Genomic DNA, 17,770 nt, shown 5'->3' with positions numbered 1-17,770 from the left:
TTTTGCATACCCTGATTCCGTGACCGGTCGAAGGACTGAACCCACCAAACAGTGCTTTCACATCTTGTGGTATGTGCTTCTCACGAATGCAAAACGCCAAGGCTCTGGCTCGGCAGGTAGCCAAAGCGATGAGAGTAATTAGAATGGTGGGATGAAGAGAGACAGACGAAACGATGCCCGCGACGAACTAGAAACATAACTTGTCAAAATGGCTGACTGGGCTAGTGGTGATTCATTCTGCTTGCTTGAAATGCGAGCGCTTAACGTAGATAAGGACGTAAAGAAATAACACACGGACAGGCGCTAAAGCGCCTGTCCGTGTGTCCGAGAAAGCGCGCCAAGAGCGACCGCGTTCCCCGCTCGCCCTGTGAGAATTAACGGCAAGGCTAGAGGGAAGACACGACGCGCGCAGCGTTCCTCTTCGCGTTCCACGACGCGAGGTCGGTAGCATGCCCAACGAAAGCCAACGAACGCGATCGTGCAAGTGCTCCGGCTTCGCATTGCCTCATGGTCCCATTTAGCGCCCCAAAACCAAACATCTTCCTCAAGGTGTGCTTTGCGTTTTTCGTAGAAATAATTTCACTATCATGTACAGTCGCACTCAATATGACTTGCAACACGGGAGCGCGTGACCTCGCGAGTTTAAAGATTTCGCATTCCTTCTACTAGCCCAGTGGCGTACCAACTTGTTCACGAGTGGGGGCCCTGGGGGGCTCTCGAAGCGCGCACACACACACACACACACACACACACACACACACACACACGCACGCACGCACGCACGCACACACACACACACGTGTGTGTGTGTGTGTGTGTGCGTGTGTGTGTTGTGTGTGCGTGTGTGTGTGTGTGTGTGTGTGGTGCGTGCGTGCGTGCGTGTGTGTGTGTGTGTGTGTGTGTGTGTGTGTGTGTGTGTGTGTGTGTGTGTGTGTGTGTGTGTGTGTGTGTGTGTGTGTGTGTGTGTGTGTGTGTGTGCTGACGCCAGCAACATGATAAAAAAATCACAGCATATCCACGTGGTGAATGATGATGAGTGGGGCGAAGCGAACTCGCGCTGCAGCACGGCGATGGCATTGGCGCGAGCGTGGTCTTTCTTGATAGAAGATATTGTGACTAGATTGTTTGAGAACCACAATCTGTTGCACACACCGCAACTATGGCCGAAACTGTTATCAAGGAAGTCCCGCTGGAAGCGCGCGTCGGCGCCTTCGGGCAGAGCCCGCCTGATGCGTTTTGCAGCCACTTCACGTGCTCGCACAGCCTCGGGCTCTGCCTGCCGGTACGCGCGCTTTCTCGCCGCGTCACGGTCCTTCACATTTTGAAGATCCGATTCGCGCCGCAGTCGTGCAGCTGCGGCCTCGCGGGCTCGAACGGCGGGGTCTTCGCGCCGCAGCCGTGCAGCTTGTCGAGCAGCTTCGGCCTCGCGGGCTCGAACGGTGGGGTCTTCTCGCCGCAGCCCTGCAGCTTGTCGAGCAGCTTCGGCCTCGCGGGCTCGAACGGCGGGGTCTTCTCGCCACAGCCCTGCAGCTTGTCGAACAGCTTCGGCTTCGCGGGCTCGAACGGCGGAATCTGCTTCGCGGCGTCGACGTGCAGCTTCGGACTCGCGGGCTCTCACCTCACGATTCTGTCTGCGAGCGCGCGCTGCCGCTGCCTTCCGTGCCCTCCGTTCCGCAGCCTTGTTTTCCATCTGGCGACTCCGAGCTAAAGAGAAAGCGTGCCAAGAGGGAGCCTCATGGCGCGTTACTTCTGAAATGTTGTCTTCGGGTGTCGTTTGAAACACGAGACGTAGTAAACAAGAAAGAACGCCACACAGGCGAACACGCACGAGAGTGTCACTCGTCAACGTCGTCTTCTTCTTCTACTGCATACCAGAACGCGCGCTTCTCACGAGCTATAGAGGTGGCTACTACAACGCTACAAACAAACGGAGGATGGACAGACCCACGGCATAAGGAGCTTCGCCCCTAAAAAAATCACAGCATATCCACGGGGTGAATGATGATGAGTGGGGCGAAGCTCCGGGGGGAATCACCGGCAAACTGTGAAACTCTTCCGTGAAATACGCCCAGTAGATCACATAAAGAGTGTGAAACACCGTGTATATATTAAACATCAAACTTTTATTGTACTGTTGGTTAACGTGGTCCCTTCATTATCACCGCTCTGTGATGGAAGGAAAGTGTCCGCTCCCGAGCGAAAGAGAAAGCGCGCCAAGAACGACCGCGTTCCCCGCTCGCCCTGTGAGAATTAACGGCAAGGCTGGAGGGAAGACACGACGCGCGTAGCGTTTCTCTTCGCGTTCCACGGCGAGAGGTCGGTAGCATGCCCAACGAAAGCCAACGGAACGCGATCGTGCAAGTGCTCCGGCTTCGCATCGCCTCAGACCCATTCAGCGTCCCAAAACCAAACATCTTGCTCAAGGTGTGCTTTGCGTTTTTCGTAGAAATAATTTCTTTATCATGCACATTAAGACGAAAAGTTGAAAGCTCACTAGAGTATATCGCCCGCAAAGTATGTCTTTTAGTGTGATTTAACTCTCGTACGGCATGCCCCTCGAGCCGTTGCCGATCGGCGCTCGCCCGTTGCCGATCGGGCGAGGTGGCTACACACTACTACTACTACTACTACTATTACTACTACTACTACTACTACTACTACTACTACTACTACTACTACTACTACTACTACTACTACTACTACTACTACTACAGAGGAGGGAACGACCCACACCCTAAGGAGCTTCGCCCCTAAAAGGACAATACATTTTACACGCCAGGCCCCAGAACAAGCATACACATCCGTATCATACAAGTAAGCTGTATTTTTTAGAGAACTTTTCGTTGGGCGAGTTGGTGTACGTTCATATTTGCTTTTAAGGCACGAAGAAGCACAATCACAAGAAAGGACACGGGAGGCGCTCTGTCCCGTGTCCTTTCTTGTGATTTTGTTCCTTCGCGCCTTAAAAGCAAATATAAGCAGTATTTGCAGCCACGACTGTTTATACGTTAACTATTGAGAATTTTCAAAAAGTGATAAATGCATGGAGAGCGGCGCAGGAAGAGACTAGCACGGAAGGTGAGGCAACAAGTGCACGTGACCGTGTTGCGTCCTCTTTCCTAGTGTTTTTATGCGCCGCTTTCCTACAATTTATCCATGCACCAACTAGCCCAGCAACGCATTTTAGAGAAGTGACAGTAAGAATGATTATTTATGAGCATATGTCACTTGTGTCTCTCCCGGTAGTACATTTAGTAGATCAATTGGTGACATTTATTTTCGATCAGTAAGTTGTTACCGTTAATTGTGTTTATTAAGAGAGGTAGTAAAAACTACAGCATAGGTTTTCCCCAATTAGAACTGACATACTTTACTTACCAGTCTAGAGGTTTGCCTGTTTGCTTTTAGTCCAGCTAGTGATTCTGCCATGTTATAATTATTGTTAACATATTCAGTAATATTATCCACTAGCCCAACTTTGTATTTTCTGGAACATTGTCAGTGTATATGGAATTAACCTAAGTGGTGCAGCGTTTATTAGAAAAAGGCCACTGAAAAGGGTATGCACCGTGCATTTCATATTGCATAAACTACGCGGTTTTGAAAAGGCGCCACTTGGTAATATTTTTATTGGTGATTATTGCTCGAACGAGCAATGCGAAGTATTTATTTTGTAACGTGCCTTGCAGAAGCGTGCCGTCCGATGTAGGGTACACAGAAGAATTTTTTGCGCATCATGGTGATTCCACGTAAGATCGAACAATCGATGGCTGGTCGACCTCTCAAATTTATTTCAAAATTTTATATATTATTGCCTGATGAGTGGAAAGAAGAGATCCGCAATTTGTTTTGCCGCCAAAAATTTTTTCGCAGCACAGGAAATCAATAATGACGAAGAGGTGGCGTGAAGTGCTCATCCGCTCTGCTGTTTTGGCCAACTTTCGTTCTGAATTGCACAAAATATATTAAAGTTAGGTAGCTGAAATTTCTTTAACTACATATATGCGTGTTTTTGCTTCTGCTCAGGTATTTTTAGTTTTGATGTGTAGTGTAGATGTTTTTATAAAAAACCTCAAAATTGGGCCAGGGAACGTTATTTTCTTTACTTTGATGGTCTTTATCTCAATAAATCCTTGTAGCAGAGCGACAAAAATTGCCCATTACGTTGTTCGCATGCTTATCTACCACACAGCCGAATCTTACATTTATGTAACGTTTATTTTTATTTTTATTTATTTATTTTCAAAATACTGCCAATCCCTCAAAGGGATTATTACAGGGGTGGGAGTTAATTCATACATGAATGTACAGAAGTAATGCGAACAGCAAATTATGCGCTCTGTAAGAAATAGACATTTACATGTATAAAAAACAAAAACAAAAATGCACACTCTAAGTAAGCAATTACATCAAGCATACCACAGCAATAACAATAAAACAACAGTATTAAACAGAGTAACATGTGTCCGCGTCAAACAGTTTCAGTAAAGAGATAGGATCGGGCTAAGTTAAAGAAAACACCGGACAATGGAAACTTCTGACGACATTTAAAAAAAAAACATTTTTTATATTTCTTAAACTTCGTCCACTTATTCTCCTCCACATCAGCTTTCATAATCATTGAAAACATGTTGCATAATGTCGTTGCACTAATAGTTACAGACCCTTAGGCAAGGATTGGCAATTCCGACTTCTTGCCCAGCAAGTGTATAAAATGCAGGCAGGATTGAATTTCTTTTTATTAAAAGGCCAGCAGGTACCGAAAATGGTGTCGCCGGCACTGAACACGTTAATTTTGAAATTATTTCGTCACTGCAGCAGCCACGAGCGCGGGGCTACCGAGCAGGCGCGCGCGCACCCGAGATGCTCGTTGTAAGAGACGGCGCAGTGAGAGCTCGTTTTCGCGTCCTCAGACCGGTTGAGTTCGAAACAGCAACACCTCTCAGGTGACTTGAACGCACGTGCACTGGAGCTTCGCTATTTTATCCAGCCTGTGTTCGCACCGCAGCTAGGCGCTGATAACACGGCAGAGATGGAAGCAAGATGAAAACTCTATAAGGGAGCAATGAGCACTCGCTTCACACACGCTGCTGCCAGAGAAACTGCGCTGCGCCAGTTGCGATCAGTGGAAAGCATTAACGTGGCGCTCCAGTGGCAAAGCAAAATATGGAATGTCAAAGGAAAGAAAAGTAAAACTATCGGTAACCGGATGCGCTTGCCTATCTTAGATGTCGGCAGCAGACGGCCTGAACTAGCCGCGCGTTCAGAGCGCTGTTCACACTTCATTAGACGCGGATAGTTCTTGTGCTTTGCTCTTACTCTACTCCTCCTGTCCGTCTCATGGCGAGAAAGTACAGCTCGGAATGAGTGTATTGTGGAGACTACCTTTTGAAGCACAAGAAGCTTAAAGGGGCCCTGCAACACCTTTCTTAGTTATATTGGAATAGTCTCATTATTGACGTATGACTCTTCACGAGTCATATGCCGCAAAAATTTTTCGAATCCGTCAAGTCTAAGTGGTGTTACCTAATTATAGAGATCAGGTTCCGCAGCTTTCTCCCTCAACTCAACGCAGCGAGCGCGCGGAGAGCTAGGCAGCGAGTCGAGGGAGGGAGCGCAGACGAGCGAGGCTCCGCCCAAGAGCGCCGGCGGAAATTTTAGGGGCGAAGCTCCTTAAGGCGGCACCCGTTCGTCCCTCGTAGTCGTAGTCGTAGTGCGTAACCAGTCTTACGCTTTGACGTCCAAGGTGGTGCCGGTGGGAGATTTTTCCTGCGCGTTGCTGAACAATAAAAAATTCGCAGCGGTAGCTAAAAGCCGACTTCTTCTGTCTCTCATTCCCATTAGCAGCTATTCTTTACCTCCAAGGTAGTGCCTGGTGAGATTTCTCCTGTGCGTGATTAAACAATAAAATTTTTGTTCAAAACGCCGTTGATTGATGAAATAAACCAACGAAATACGCCAGATGTTTTGTAAAAGCAAAACAGAAGAACGCCAGATGTTTCTAAAGCAAAACGAAAAGACGCCAGCTGCTTAACGAAAGACGCCAGATGTTTTCTAAAGCAATGGTTTTCTAAACAATGAAAATTCACAGCGTACATGTAAAATTAAAGTGAGCTGCAAGTCGTCATAACTCATCGAACCTTTAGTATAAACGCGCCCGATCTCACGTCGGTGATGATGTACTGGGCAGAATAAACCGATCCCACCAGCCGATCAGCGCATGCGCCGGTTTTCCGGAGTTGCCCCGCCGCCATCTTAGTTGTAGTCAATCGGTCAACCAGACTACAGCGACTACGCAGTGGCCGCCGCTTTTTCAGTACTGCGCCGGAGCTTCGCGGACGTCTCTCCGATTTCACCAGCAAGAAAAAGTCGTCATGTGAGTATTTTCAATACCTACATTGTCTGTTAATGGGAGCAGGCGGCGCGAATTTCGGTCATAAGTGCCTGCTACTCCTTCGTTTCGGCGGGACTTAGGACAGCCACCCGTTCATTGCCTGTTGAGTACCGTTTTCATTTGAGTGATGTATGTAAGCGGTTGTTCTGCGCGACTGTTTTTTTCGCATGTGCATCTCGGGGATTGCAACGTTTGTTTGCACAGTGACGTGCTGTTGGGGACAGGCTTTATATGCGGCGCCGAACCTTTCGTGTCTTACGGCACTTACGTGCACGAGTGTCGCGTTCAACATACAGCATTTGGTAGTAATAATATTTGAAATTCTTAATTTGGGTGGCGTTCTGATTTTAGTCCACCGAACGACGCGGTCGCTATATTTTGAAAACTCTTGACATTGTAGCGTCCCATGTTTCGCGCACGTGAATATGCAAACGCGCCGCTCTCCATTAGCAGCTGTGATACGCATTCATCAGTCATTCGCACTTGTCGGTTGAGCCGCATGTAAGGATACGGAGCCAACAAGGGACGTTATCTTACCCTGATAACTAGTGCTGTCTTTTTATTGCCTTTGGTATATAGTTCCGAAATAAAGAAAGGGGAACGTAGTAACCATACCAAAGGCGAAAATGATCCAGACTTCGCTGGTTATCAGCGTCAGATATCGTTTATTTTATGTGTTGGCGACGGTCGTGGTGAGGGACTTCTGGTGTCGAATCTCTCCCTGCCTCCCCCCCCCCCCCCAAAAAAAAAGGAAGCATGGGCAATAGCTTTCGCATGCCAAGCCGCCGCAGCGCCGTCACCTAATATCGCTGGTTACGCCAGTGGCTATCAGCAGGCTGTGCTGCACGTATCGAAAGCCACGCGTTCGTGCGTTGTTAACAGTATTTACCTCTGTACATGCAGTTACCAGAGAGCTGCAGGTTCGTGTGGTTGGAGGACGGCATCGCCTAGAAAACTGCATTCTTGCGGTACAGTAATGCATTGGCTGCATTTTTAAATAATCAATATTCTTTTCATGGATTGCGTTTTTATTATGGCTTTTGTCATGGTCCTGCGTTATTTCATTGCAGTTATTTTTTTTTCGTTGTTATAGCCCTGTTGTTTATGGTCTTTGTAATTTCTACTTCGCTAAGCTTTTTTCTCTTAAGAGTATTTACTGTGTGCAGTATGTGCAACAGTGAAGATTATCTCAGCACTAGTAAGTGCAGTCCCTGTCATGGGATTACTATCATGTGACTAAAGATTTGGTACTGGTAAGGTCCTGAAAACAGGGCGAGCGATTTCTTCTCTTTTCTTCTCATGAGAACTACTGCTGCGTTTCATTGTTTTTTGTGCTTTTTTGCATGATGCTACCACACCAACTAGTCCACACGTCGTTACTACTACTCATCGGGTACGAGCATCATGCAGTGGAGGCATATTATGTTATTAATACGTGCAGCTGGTTCATTGGCCTGGCTTCTGCGTGGACAACGGGCACCGACTGTCTGACACTGCCCGGGGTTCTTTTATAGAGTACGCAGCATGCAGATGTTTGTATGTTCCACCAATAGAGGGTAACGCCCTGATAAAAATATGTAATCTAAGAAAGTGTATTGGCTTAGCAGAAAGTTTAGCTGGCTATGTTCAGATTAAACTAACCTTCAGGCTCTGTTTTTTTTTTTTGCAGCTCCGTGTAATGCTGTGCCATGGCATCTGTATTACACAACCACAACAGTCAAGGGTGGACCTGCAAAACAAGCTCCCTGAACCCATACTTTGGAAAGGAGCACATTGTCAGGTATGCAAACTTAACTCGGCAGTCATGATTCTCTAAAACTGATGAGTGCTATTTGGGAAGAAAAGAGCATGCTGACACCCAAATGTTTCAGAAAGTGTAACGTTTCTTGAACTATTCCTAGTGCCACAAAGCTCTACCCATCTTGTAGGCTCTGTAGTATGCAAAAATTCTTCTCTTTATTAAAGTGGTACGCTACAGGCTCAGTAACTTTGTTGATTGTGTGGTTTAATCCGCCGATGCAATGCAGGCATGAGGCGCGCCGTAGTGGAGGGCTCCGTATTAATTTTGACCACCTGGGGATTTTATCGTGCGCCGGAATATTGAAAACACAGGCGTTATTGCTTTTCACCTCCATCAGAAAAGCGGCCGCCGCGGCCGAGAATCGAACCTGCATTCTCTCCCTCAGCAGCACAACGCCTTAGGCACTGAGCAACCGCGGCGGGTCTGAGTAACTTTGTGTTTAGCTGGAAAATAACGCCATTTGTAGCTTTCTCAGCTTTTATTCAATGACCAACAACTCTTGATTGCTGAGAAATGAATAATTAAAGCTGGCATTTCTCTCCTCCATTCCCCTCACATTATTTCGTGAAGTTTCAGACCACGTAACAAAGCGCCCAGATCGAGTCGAGCCCGACTTTACTCGATCGTCCCCATCTTCCTGAAAGTTTGTTCTCGCCGGCTATTACTTCCGTCGCTCCCAATCACAAAGTCAACAGTGTGCCGTGTGTTTCCGACAAAGTTCCACTGATTCCCATCCGAATACGTGCCAACTAGCGCAGCTCCCAACCATTTTGCTGTTACAATTTGAGGTCACTTTAAAATGAAGTTTTTTACATATCTGATTGCAGTAGACAGTCTTCTTAAATTTAGTTTTAGTTCTATATCTTCAGAACTTGCACAATGGACAAAAAGTGGGAGTGTGCAAATTTGTGTAGGGAATGAAAAGGTGTTTATGCACAGGAATGTACTCATGCCAACTGTTCTAGCCAAGTACAATTACAAAAATTTCTTCAGCTGTTTCTGCAGGCCTGAAAGTGGGATTATTTTTATTATGCAACAGTTAACTAAAGGGTGGAATGTGTAAATGTATATTCTGGAAGGAAAAAGTCCTGCACAGCATGTAAACGTGAACGTTTATTCTTCATGCAGGTACACTGAAAGTAAAGGCGCTAGAAAACATCGAGATGCTGGCCTGCGGCTTTTCACATCAGGCCACCTGCAAAAGTTGGTGTTTTCAACTGAAGACACCGCAGAGACCGTGGTGAAGGCACAAGTTCTGGCATCCATGGCAACACGGACAGTGTACAGTGTTGGGGTGAAGTTGCTTAAGTGTGATGGGGAGCTTGTCAGTGGCAGCTGCTCATGTGTTGCTGGGAAAGGTGGTGTCTGCAAACATGTTTGCTGCGTTTTGTACGGGCTGATGCACATTGCGCAACATGATCTCACTGAAGTACCAAATGCCATTGCATGCACTGAAGGTGAACGGCAGTGGTACAACCCGCGGGATCCAAAAAAAGTGACTGAGCAATTTCAACAGATTGTATTCTCCAAGGACACCACTGAAAAAATCAGTGATGCACCAAGGCTTCACAAAAAACGAGCAGCCTACTCATGCTTGAGAACACAAGACTCGAATCTGTCAACACTGAGCCTCATAAACTTGCATGGAAACTTCAAAGAATGTGGGCTCGATTGCTTCGCAGACGTACTTGAAGCAAATGACTTTCTTCCCGAAAAACAAAGAAAAGTTGAGAGCCCCGCTACCGAAGATGTGGCTGGGCTACCTTTAAGGTGGCTGGAGCGAGCCAAACAGGGGAATGCTTTGCTGTCATACACAGACGAAGAAGTTACAGCCGTAGAGGCAGCCACACGACTGCAAAGTGCTTGCCTCCTTTGGCATATGTATAGGGAGGGTCTGATCACTGCATCTGTAGCGCATAGAGTTTACACATGGGTCAGGACGTGCCAAACCAAAATGGGGCCGCATGATCCCCGACGTCTCATCGCAGCAGTGGTTGGGAAAAAGAAAGGCAGGGCAACATTTGCCATGAAGAGAGGCCTGCTGTGTGAGCCTGAAGCCAGGAAAGCCTTTCAGGACAAAAATGACAGCCACGTGGAGCTTGAGGTGACTGAAACTGGCCTCTTCCTCTCTCGTCATCACGCTTTTCTAGGTGCAAGCCCAGATGGGCTCGTGAAGTGTAAATGTTGCGCACCACGGCTGCTTGAGATCAAAGTGCCCCTAAAAATTCAAGATTTTGCCAAAAGGCAGTTGCGTGCTGGGGAACTAAAAAAAAGTAGTGGCTATTATACTCAGGTGCAAGTGCAGATGGGTGTGACTGGTCTGAACACCTGCGTGCTGTTTGTTTACAGCAAGGAAGAGTGCCGACAAATCTCCGTGCCATTTGACCAGAGTTTCTTCACGGAATTCATAGAACGTTGCAAATTTTTTACTTCCAGCTACTTGCTTCCCTACATTTCCAGTAACTGGTAAAGTAAAGCTAGAAAATGTTTTCAAGCTTGTGCGTGTGTTCTGTCATACCATAAATACTTCAAGCCAGTAGAAGTAGCCCACCAGAGTTTTGCTTCTGTGCCTGTAAATTGCCTTTTCTACAACAAAGATGTTTATGTATGAGGTTTGTGCATTTTTGTTCTGCGTTAACAAGAACAGTCTACCCTCTTTCTTTGTACATCATTCACGTGCATAACTTGACCACGCTGGGGAAAAATAGTACAAATGAGCGTGAGGCCCTCCAGTGTGAAGCGTCTGTGTGCTTCATGCTAATTTCGCGGAGGCATAGGCTTGCTTATTTATGCCATGAAGCACACGAAACTGCACCACTGGCGTTATTGTTGCTACTAATATTCACACCATTATGGCTTGCGTGCTACTGTAAGGGCCGGCCTTGCTCCAAAACAGCAACTTATGTGGAATTTTAAAAAATTCTCGGGGCACCTAAGCTTGCTTACGTACTGTGGAGGTAAAAAGCCTGGTGATACTTATTAACTGCTTCTTTACTGATAGGGTATTTGTGTTATTTGTGTCTGTCTTCATTGCCACTTTGTTCAATGTAATGTTACATTGACGGGCTCTTTTACTGCTGCATTGTCTGTACTTCTCTTTTCGCCTTCATTTTGAATTAATTCAAGGTAAACAAGCAGACCGGTAACACATGCCACAGCTTTCCATGAATCAGTGTTTTGTGGGACAGCGAGGCACCTGCTCACGTGTCACTTGGCATGAGCTATTCGAACTTTTATCCCACCACTGCTAATGTGTAGGCCTGTGCTATGATGTGTTGTGACCCGCTTCTTTTATGGCCCTACTTTTTACCCACCACTGCTAGTGTGTAGGCCTGTACTATCATGTGCCTTCTGGCCTGTTTTTTTTTGTTTTCCTGAAGGCCCTACACAGTTTACGGGAAGCACGAAAACAATGTCAAATAAACCACTGTACTGGAGCCCTATGTGGAAAATATTTTTAGACAACTGTTTCTTGCAAAACAGGCGGTTGCAGGCTTCTTGAAATTTACTCGAGCACTGTGTAACGCCGTTTCTTCACAGCTCCATTATCCTCCTGCAGCTGGTTTCTATGCAGGAAATGATACACTCAACATACCTTCAGTTTATCAATGAATGCTGTCACGCATTAAAAGGCTACGTCAGCCTGTTAATTAACCTTTCATGTTTATGTTAAACCACAGCAGACTGGATGGCTGGACACAAGGGGACAATATGGTGATAGCCCATACAAGTATGCTTCTCAATGGGCAGCTATGGCCACGATCACGAGCTTTTACCCTATCGAAATAAATGTATGTACCTATTCATTGACACCGCCAGGCATGGGTTCACTTCGATTTTAATGGAAAGCATCAAAACGTGCCGCTGTTTGAAATGGTGACAGAGATGAAGAGAGTATGGCTATTGCATAATGCACGTTCATGACAGTACAGGTAGCAATGTGTTATGACAACAAAAAAGAAAAGGGGGGTCAATGCAGACAACACATCTTTTCGTGCAAGTAAACGTAGTTCTCAAGAAATTTAGAGAATAAGGGAATGACCAAGTAAACAAAGCAAATAAACTGAATACAAAACCTAGGCAGGGACATTTCTTATGATGCTTGAATGTGCACGGGAAGGATACGGCTCTTCGTACGTGCCCTCCTGAAGGGATTGGGTTGTTCCTTGTTTTGGGCTAAGGTGAATAAAAAAGCTTGGAGAGACGGTGAGCAGTTCCTAGAACAGGCACAATGGCCTATATCCTTCCCATTTCTGGCTGTGTTGCATGGCCAAAAAAGTAGTCAAATGTAGTGCAAGCGAACTGGCGCAGCCTATCAGCAGACATGCAGACTTCACTCACATCTGCTCACAGCAATGGCTCACCCACAAAGTTTGTCAAGCGTGCGCAAACATGCCACACCTTGTTCAGTTGTCCAGACATGCTGTTTGGAAACACCTGTGAGAGTATTCTGTAGGTCTTTATCCTCCGAATGACCCTTTCCACATGTATGCGCACACTGGCAATAAGCCTTGTCTCAGTTTCATCTGCTTCAGACAGTTGAGGCCGTCCTTCCATGAATGGCGGAATGTTCAAGTGCAGTGAAAGTTCCTTGCACTCTTCTTCGATGGTGAACCCCCTATCAGCCATCAAACTTCGCCCTGGTGAGAACTTTTCCAACACACCGGAAGCCTTTGTTAGGGCCTTGTCAGACAGCCTCCCAGGAGAAAGATCGGACACGAACATAACAAAGCCGTTCGGGCTGCACACAACTAACCCTTTTGCAGTATTGTGCTTTTTGTACGAGGAATAGGTCTCACTCTGTACACGGAATGACGAGGGGGTTTCGATGAAAATTTCGGTGCAGTCGAGGATGCCGTCAACAGTGGTGTAGCCCTTGTCAGTGAAAGCTTGTGGCCTGTACTTGTCGCACAGGTGGGGAGGCATCCAAGTTGGGACCTGAAAAAAAGAAGGAAAAGTGGGTTTTCATATTTTTTACATTAATATCATCAGTGGCTTAGGAACGGGCGGGGGGAGTGGTCTTAGAGTGGTGGATCTATGCGAAGGATCTAAGACTGCATTCTCAATGCACATGAATCTCCCCATTGCTCTTAATGTACGATTTAAAAAGTCACCTTCTCCACCTTTGATTTTTGCCACAAGTACTGGCACTGCTCTGCAGTAGAGACCGCAAGATGAGTCATCACAGCTTGTAACACTGTCAAATGAATCTACAAATGCTCTAAAAATTAGCAAAAAACACACGGGCACACGAGAAGCATGCTGGGATAAGCATTCTCTCAACAAAACTTTTTTTGGAAGCATCATTACATATAAATAAAATCATTTACTGCATTGGGCATGTGCTGTAAGACCCAGAAGGTTCATCGATTGATTTATTGAGTTATAATGCACAGGCACTACATAAGTTATAAGGTGCACTGTAGTGGAGGGCTTCAGTTTAATTTGATCAGATGGGAACCTTTACCGAGCACCTTAATCTCGAACATGCGAGCATTTTCGCTTTTTGCCTGCGTAAGAAAAGCGGAAGCCACGGCCGAGAATCGAACCCGCATCCTTGGGCAGCACAACGCCGCGGGCACTGAGCCATGTAGCAACCCGCAGAATAAAAAAAGTGAAATGAGTACATTTAAGGTGAGGTGACATGTGACGTTGCTTCCAATAATTTTTAGCTGAGAGTGAGTGCTTGTCCCATTGTGCTTCGCCTGTGTTGTATTTTTGCGCTCTGGGTTTTACAAGCGTGCACCAACTGCCTAACGAGTAGTTTTACTGAAATTTACTTTAATTCAATCGATCCATCTTAGAATGCAAACACAAGGTGTTCAAGCTGAGCAATCTTGCAGTAAGCTTAAAAAAGCATGCTTCGGGGAATTAAATTACCTGTACGTTCTTAGCAGGTATCTTGACAGACAGAAAGGCAGTAGTGGGGGCTAATATATCTGGCCATGAGGGGAAGGCTGACAAACACCCCTTCAAATAGAACCCTGGCTACGCGACTGATCAGTGTACAGTTGGCCTTTTATACCTAAAATTCCATCCAGTCCCCTTTCTCCCTTCCCATAAATGTTGCAATTTGTCGCGGCCATCACAGAGACCACAAACAAAAGGCAATAAAAAAAGATAACTGGTGCTGACATACCTGGCGAAGCCTGTTGTCCAAAAAATCCAGCCATGTTACCCAGATCCTCGAAACGGTTGACGTAGAAACGCCAAACCTGTACGAAAAACAAATTTGCAAAAAATGCGCATCAGTAATTTTCTGCAGCACAAACAAAAGAACCTACGGTTGCAATGAAGATGTCATTGCAGAAGATGCTTAAACGGTACTGAATTCCTTTTGTGTAAGCACCTTGTTACTTCCAGTCATTTTCATTATAAACGATAAGTGAAAAAGTGCTGCATACCATTGCTGATATTTTGAGGAACGTACGAATACACAGCATGCTGCATTCCCCCTATGCACAAAGTAACTAACAAAACCAGCTACGCTCGGCAGGAACACTGAAATTTGGCTTAAACTTGAATTTCTCAGTGAATGAAAGTTCGTTTGCTCCCGGACAAGCACTAAGGGTATTACAAAATACCAAATCTTTTGAATAAAGCAAACTCGTATTTTGTCTTCATGGCCCCTTTCGGGCTGATTGGGTTATGCTTGTTTCCCTCACAGCATATTCATAAATAACATTATACACAGTATGCCCGCGTAAATGTATTGGCATGGTAACAGAGTTTCATTAGTCACTCCACTTGGACCTTATGCAAAGGCAAAAATGAGTACTGATGCAAAAAAAAACACTTCAACGTTGGCAGCGTACCTGTACGCAAGGTCAAGGCCGTCAAGGCCCAGCCGTAGCCTCATCAGGACGAGCACAAGCTGTGTCTTCAAAGGCAGGATGAAGTTCCGGTCCTCGTTCTCCGTTTCCTTCATCTGCCAGAACCGCAGCTTTTTCGCATCTGGTTCAAGTAGGGACCAAAAACTGTCGAAGGACTTTCTGGATGTAAAGCCAGTGTAGTACCGCAGCTTCTTTTCATCTTCTACAAGGGCTTCATACGTGATGTCAATCTTTTGTGTAGCTTCAGCCTTGCACCTCTTGACTTTCTTCTGCATACAGGATAGCTCAAGCCGCAAGCACCTATTCTTCTGCTGAAGGCGGTCACATAGCTTTTTTGCTTCAGCGTGGTCCTGTTGAGAGCGTTTTAGCTGGCGGTTGAGCTCTTCAACATGCGCGTAAGCAGCTTCAGCCTTTTCTGCTAGCTCAGTTATTATATTATTTTGGCAAGCAACTTTCTTGGCAAGCTGGTCATAGCTTGACTCTTGGCTGCTGTAGGCATGGTCCATGAGTAGAGTGCTTTGCTGTGCGGTGTCTTCACTGTCGCTGCTGCTACTAGTGATGGCAGAGCCTGAGACTTCTGGGTCGTGCTGGGGTGCCACAGTTGGACTGTTGGGAAGTTCCGGCTGTCAGGGGAAAATGAAAAAAGAAAGCCATGTGTTTCAGTGATTTTTACAACACACTGTGCAGCTGCAGGTGAGATTTCCAATACTGCATTTTATACCTTCACACGAGTTTAAGTTTACTCGGCATCATTGCTTTTTTTACGCAGTAGCGCAACCCTTACGCAGTAGCGCAACCCTTAAGTAGCCATTGCCTGCATTAAGCCATAACAAAATATTCAGTGGTGCATATGCAACAACGTAATGCTATTTCTCTGCATTGCTTGCGCTCAAATTACCTGTGTCCTTATGAGTGGTCGCCTCCTTTCCACCTTTTGCGGTCTCAGCGGGAAGATTGTGGGCACTCTGTTCATGTAAGTCTTTTTTCCTCCTTCGAAGTGGGCACCGCATACTCGGTGTCCCGTGGTAGGCGTAAACTTGGAGAACCTGAGCACAAAAAGTTCCAGCATTATTTCATATGACACTGAACATCACCTACTGCGTTTTCAGGTTCCTTTTAAATGTCCAGTCTGCATGCTACCACTGCAAGACAACAGTATCACTTTCTCTTGATTAACGTACAAAAAGTTCCATATCAGTCAAGGGCAAATGACAAATGTAATTTTAATTTTCAGCCTCACTCGACAACGCCACACACAGGTAAATTATACAGCTGTTTGTGCCACTCATCTGCATAGGTGCAGCGAAATCGGCCGCGTGCATGCACCAGATAACTATTTTACGGAAAGGACGAGATTACAGAGGCACCGTTTGCATCGAGGGTGATCCGCGAAAGCTAATCGCCGTTTGGCACAACGAGTTCTGGGTAAGTTGTTGCAAGCGTGCCGTGAAGTACGTTACGTCGTTTCTAAAAAGTAAGGTCTCGATGTACGGTAGAGCTATTAGGAGAGCCTCGTCAATGAGCTTGCCTTCCCCTTATGCCTGCATGCTTGCCACTTGCGTTGTAAAAAAAAAAAAAAAAAAACGCAAGCCGCGTACGCGGTGCTGCACTTGCGCAACATGGAAAACTAAAAGACCTCAGCACTACAACTCGTAATAATAATAATATTAGTACGCAGCGGTAACAAAAAACGCTAGAATAAGGAAGATGCGCTAAAAAATGACCGGCATGCACAACCGCGAACCGCGGCTGAGCTATCCGGTAAGAGTATACGCAGGCAGAGTGAGCAAAGATCATATTCTTTGGTATGCTAAGCTTCATGATTAAACATTCACATAAAAAAAACCACCGCAATACGCTTATTTAGTTTCAAAGCGGCACTATACATTTAATAAGATGTCTTACCTGCCGCCCCGTCCAGCCCTGTTGATACGCTGAATCCACGTCTCCCGAAGCTTTTGCTCTTTAGGAAAGACGTAGAAACCCAAGCCTTTATCCCTTGTGCTGTTGTTGTAGCATCCAGGAACACAGCACGTAAATCCTCCCATCGTAAGACGGCTCCACACGACCGAAAAATCTATCGAAAAGGGAACGCTCAGGCACTTCGGCTGGCTGGTGCGCCCGGACTATGGACCATACCCGGACGACTACAAGTACCGGCATGCACCGCGGCTGCCGCGGCAGCGGTGGCGTCGCGAAACTGGCCTGTGGGATCGGTCTATTCACGGAAGATTCACGGTTTACCGATGAACCTCCGCAGCTTCGCCCACTCATCATCATTCACTCCGTGGATATGCTGTGATTTTTTTTCTTCATTTTTTTCTCTCTGACGTCTGGGTGCAACCACGTGGTCTGTGCCGCCACTTCCGGTCGGCTTGCGTCGTTCTCGTCGAGCGGAGCGTATCGCGCGTGCATGAAAACTGCGCGTCGGTTTGGTAATGTTGGGTGTGCAGCTCGAACGCCGTAGTGTTTTCATCGTTTGCCAACCATGGAAGCAAACCTGCGCGCTCGTTTGGAATGAATGACAGCTGAGATCGGTTTCGGCCCATACTCCGATACACCGCCTCGTAAGACGGCACTGGCAGACGACCCCGAAGCGCCGCCATTACCGGACGCCAGCATTGTTATCGGAGACATGCTGCACGGCTGCCTCGGTCGGTCGTGAGAACGTGCCGACGATGCAGTTCCCAGCTGACGAGGCAACACTCGAACGGCTGCCCTCCTGCCACTCTCAACGGCAAC

The 17,770-nt window shown here is 46.6% G+C and overlaps 2 protein-coding genes across 4 annotated transcripts; one reads left to right on the top strand and one right to left on the bottom strand.

The window, feature by feature from the left end:
• Positions 1-6,209: 6,209 nt before the first annotated feature.
• LOC119390611 (uncharacterized) lies at positions 6,210-11,638 on the top strand. Of its 3 annotated transcripts, XM_037658208.2 has the most exons (5): positions 6,210-6,376; positions 7,298-7,362; positions 7,836-7,909; positions 8,064-8,174; positions 9,324-11,638. In XM_037658208.2, the coding sequence occupies exons 4-5, from the start codon at positions 8,083-8,085 to the stop codon at positions 10,663-10,665; spliced, it is 1,434 nt and encodes a 477-aa protein (XP_037514136.1). In that variant the 5' UTR covers positions 6,210-6,376; positions 7,298-7,362; positions 7,836-7,909; positions 8,064-8,082; the 3' UTR covers positions 10,666-11,638. The 3 variants fall into 3 exon arrangements, with proteins under 3 accessions (XP_037514136.1, XP_037514137.1, XP_037514138.1); XM_037658209.2 differs by lacking the exon at positions 7,836-7,909; XM_037658210.2 differs by lacking the exons at positions 6,210-6,376; positions 7,298-7,362 and having other exon boundaries at positions 7,603-7,909.
• A 379-nt stretch (positions 11,639-12,017) lies between these two features.
• Positions 12,018-17,168, bottom strand: LOC119390610 (uncharacterized). The gene is made up of 5 exons (XM_037658207.2): positions 16,934-17,168; positions 15,927-16,074; positions 15,011-15,651; positions 14,335-14,410; positions 12,018-13,133 (listed from the first exon to the last, which is right to left on the bottom strand). Exons 1-5 carry the CDS (start codon positions 17,074-17,076, stop codon positions 12,543-12,545), a joined length of 1,599 nt encoding a protein of 532 aa, XP_037514135.1. The 5' UTR covers positions 17,077-17,168; the 3' UTR covers positions 12,018-12,542.
• Between the last annotated feature and the right edge of the window lie 602 nt (positions 17,169-17,770).

This window comes from Rhipicephalus sanguineus, chromosome 4, assembly GCF_013339695.2.
Source record: "Rhipicephalus sanguineus isolate Rsan-2018 chromosome 4, BIME_Rsan_1.4, whole genome shotgun sequence".
Classification (NCBI taxonomy): Eukaryota; Metazoa; Arthropoda; class Arachnida; order Ixodida; family Ixodidae; genus Rhipicephalus; species Rhipicephalus sanguineus.
The sequence above is the reverse complement of the archived record's forward strand: the minus strand, read 5'-3'. Positions and strand labels throughout refer to the sequence as shown.

Excerpts from the sequence above, each read along its gene's own strand:
- LOC119390610 (XM_037658207.2), bottom strand. The coding sequence starts at position 17,076 with ATGGGAGGATTTACGTGCTGTGTTCCTGGATGCTACAACAACAGCACA. Across the intron at positions 14,411-15,010 it reads GGCCTTGACCTTGCGTACAG|GTTTGGCGTTTCTACGTCAA; the intron begins GTACGCTGCCAA and ends TTTTTCGTACAG. Across the intron at positions 13,134-14,334 it reads TGGACAACAGGCTTCGCCAG|GTCCCAACTTGGATGCCTCC; the intron begins GTATGTCAGCAC and ends TCTTTTTTTCAG.
- LOC119390611 (XM_037658209.2), top strand. The coding sequence starts at position 8,083 with ATGGCATCTGTATTACACAACCACAACAGTCAAGGGTGGACCTGCAAA. Across the intron at positions 8,175-9,323 it reads GGAAAGGAGCACATTGTCAG|GTACACTGAAAGTAAAGGCG; the intron begins GTATGCAAACTT and ends TTCTTCATGCAG.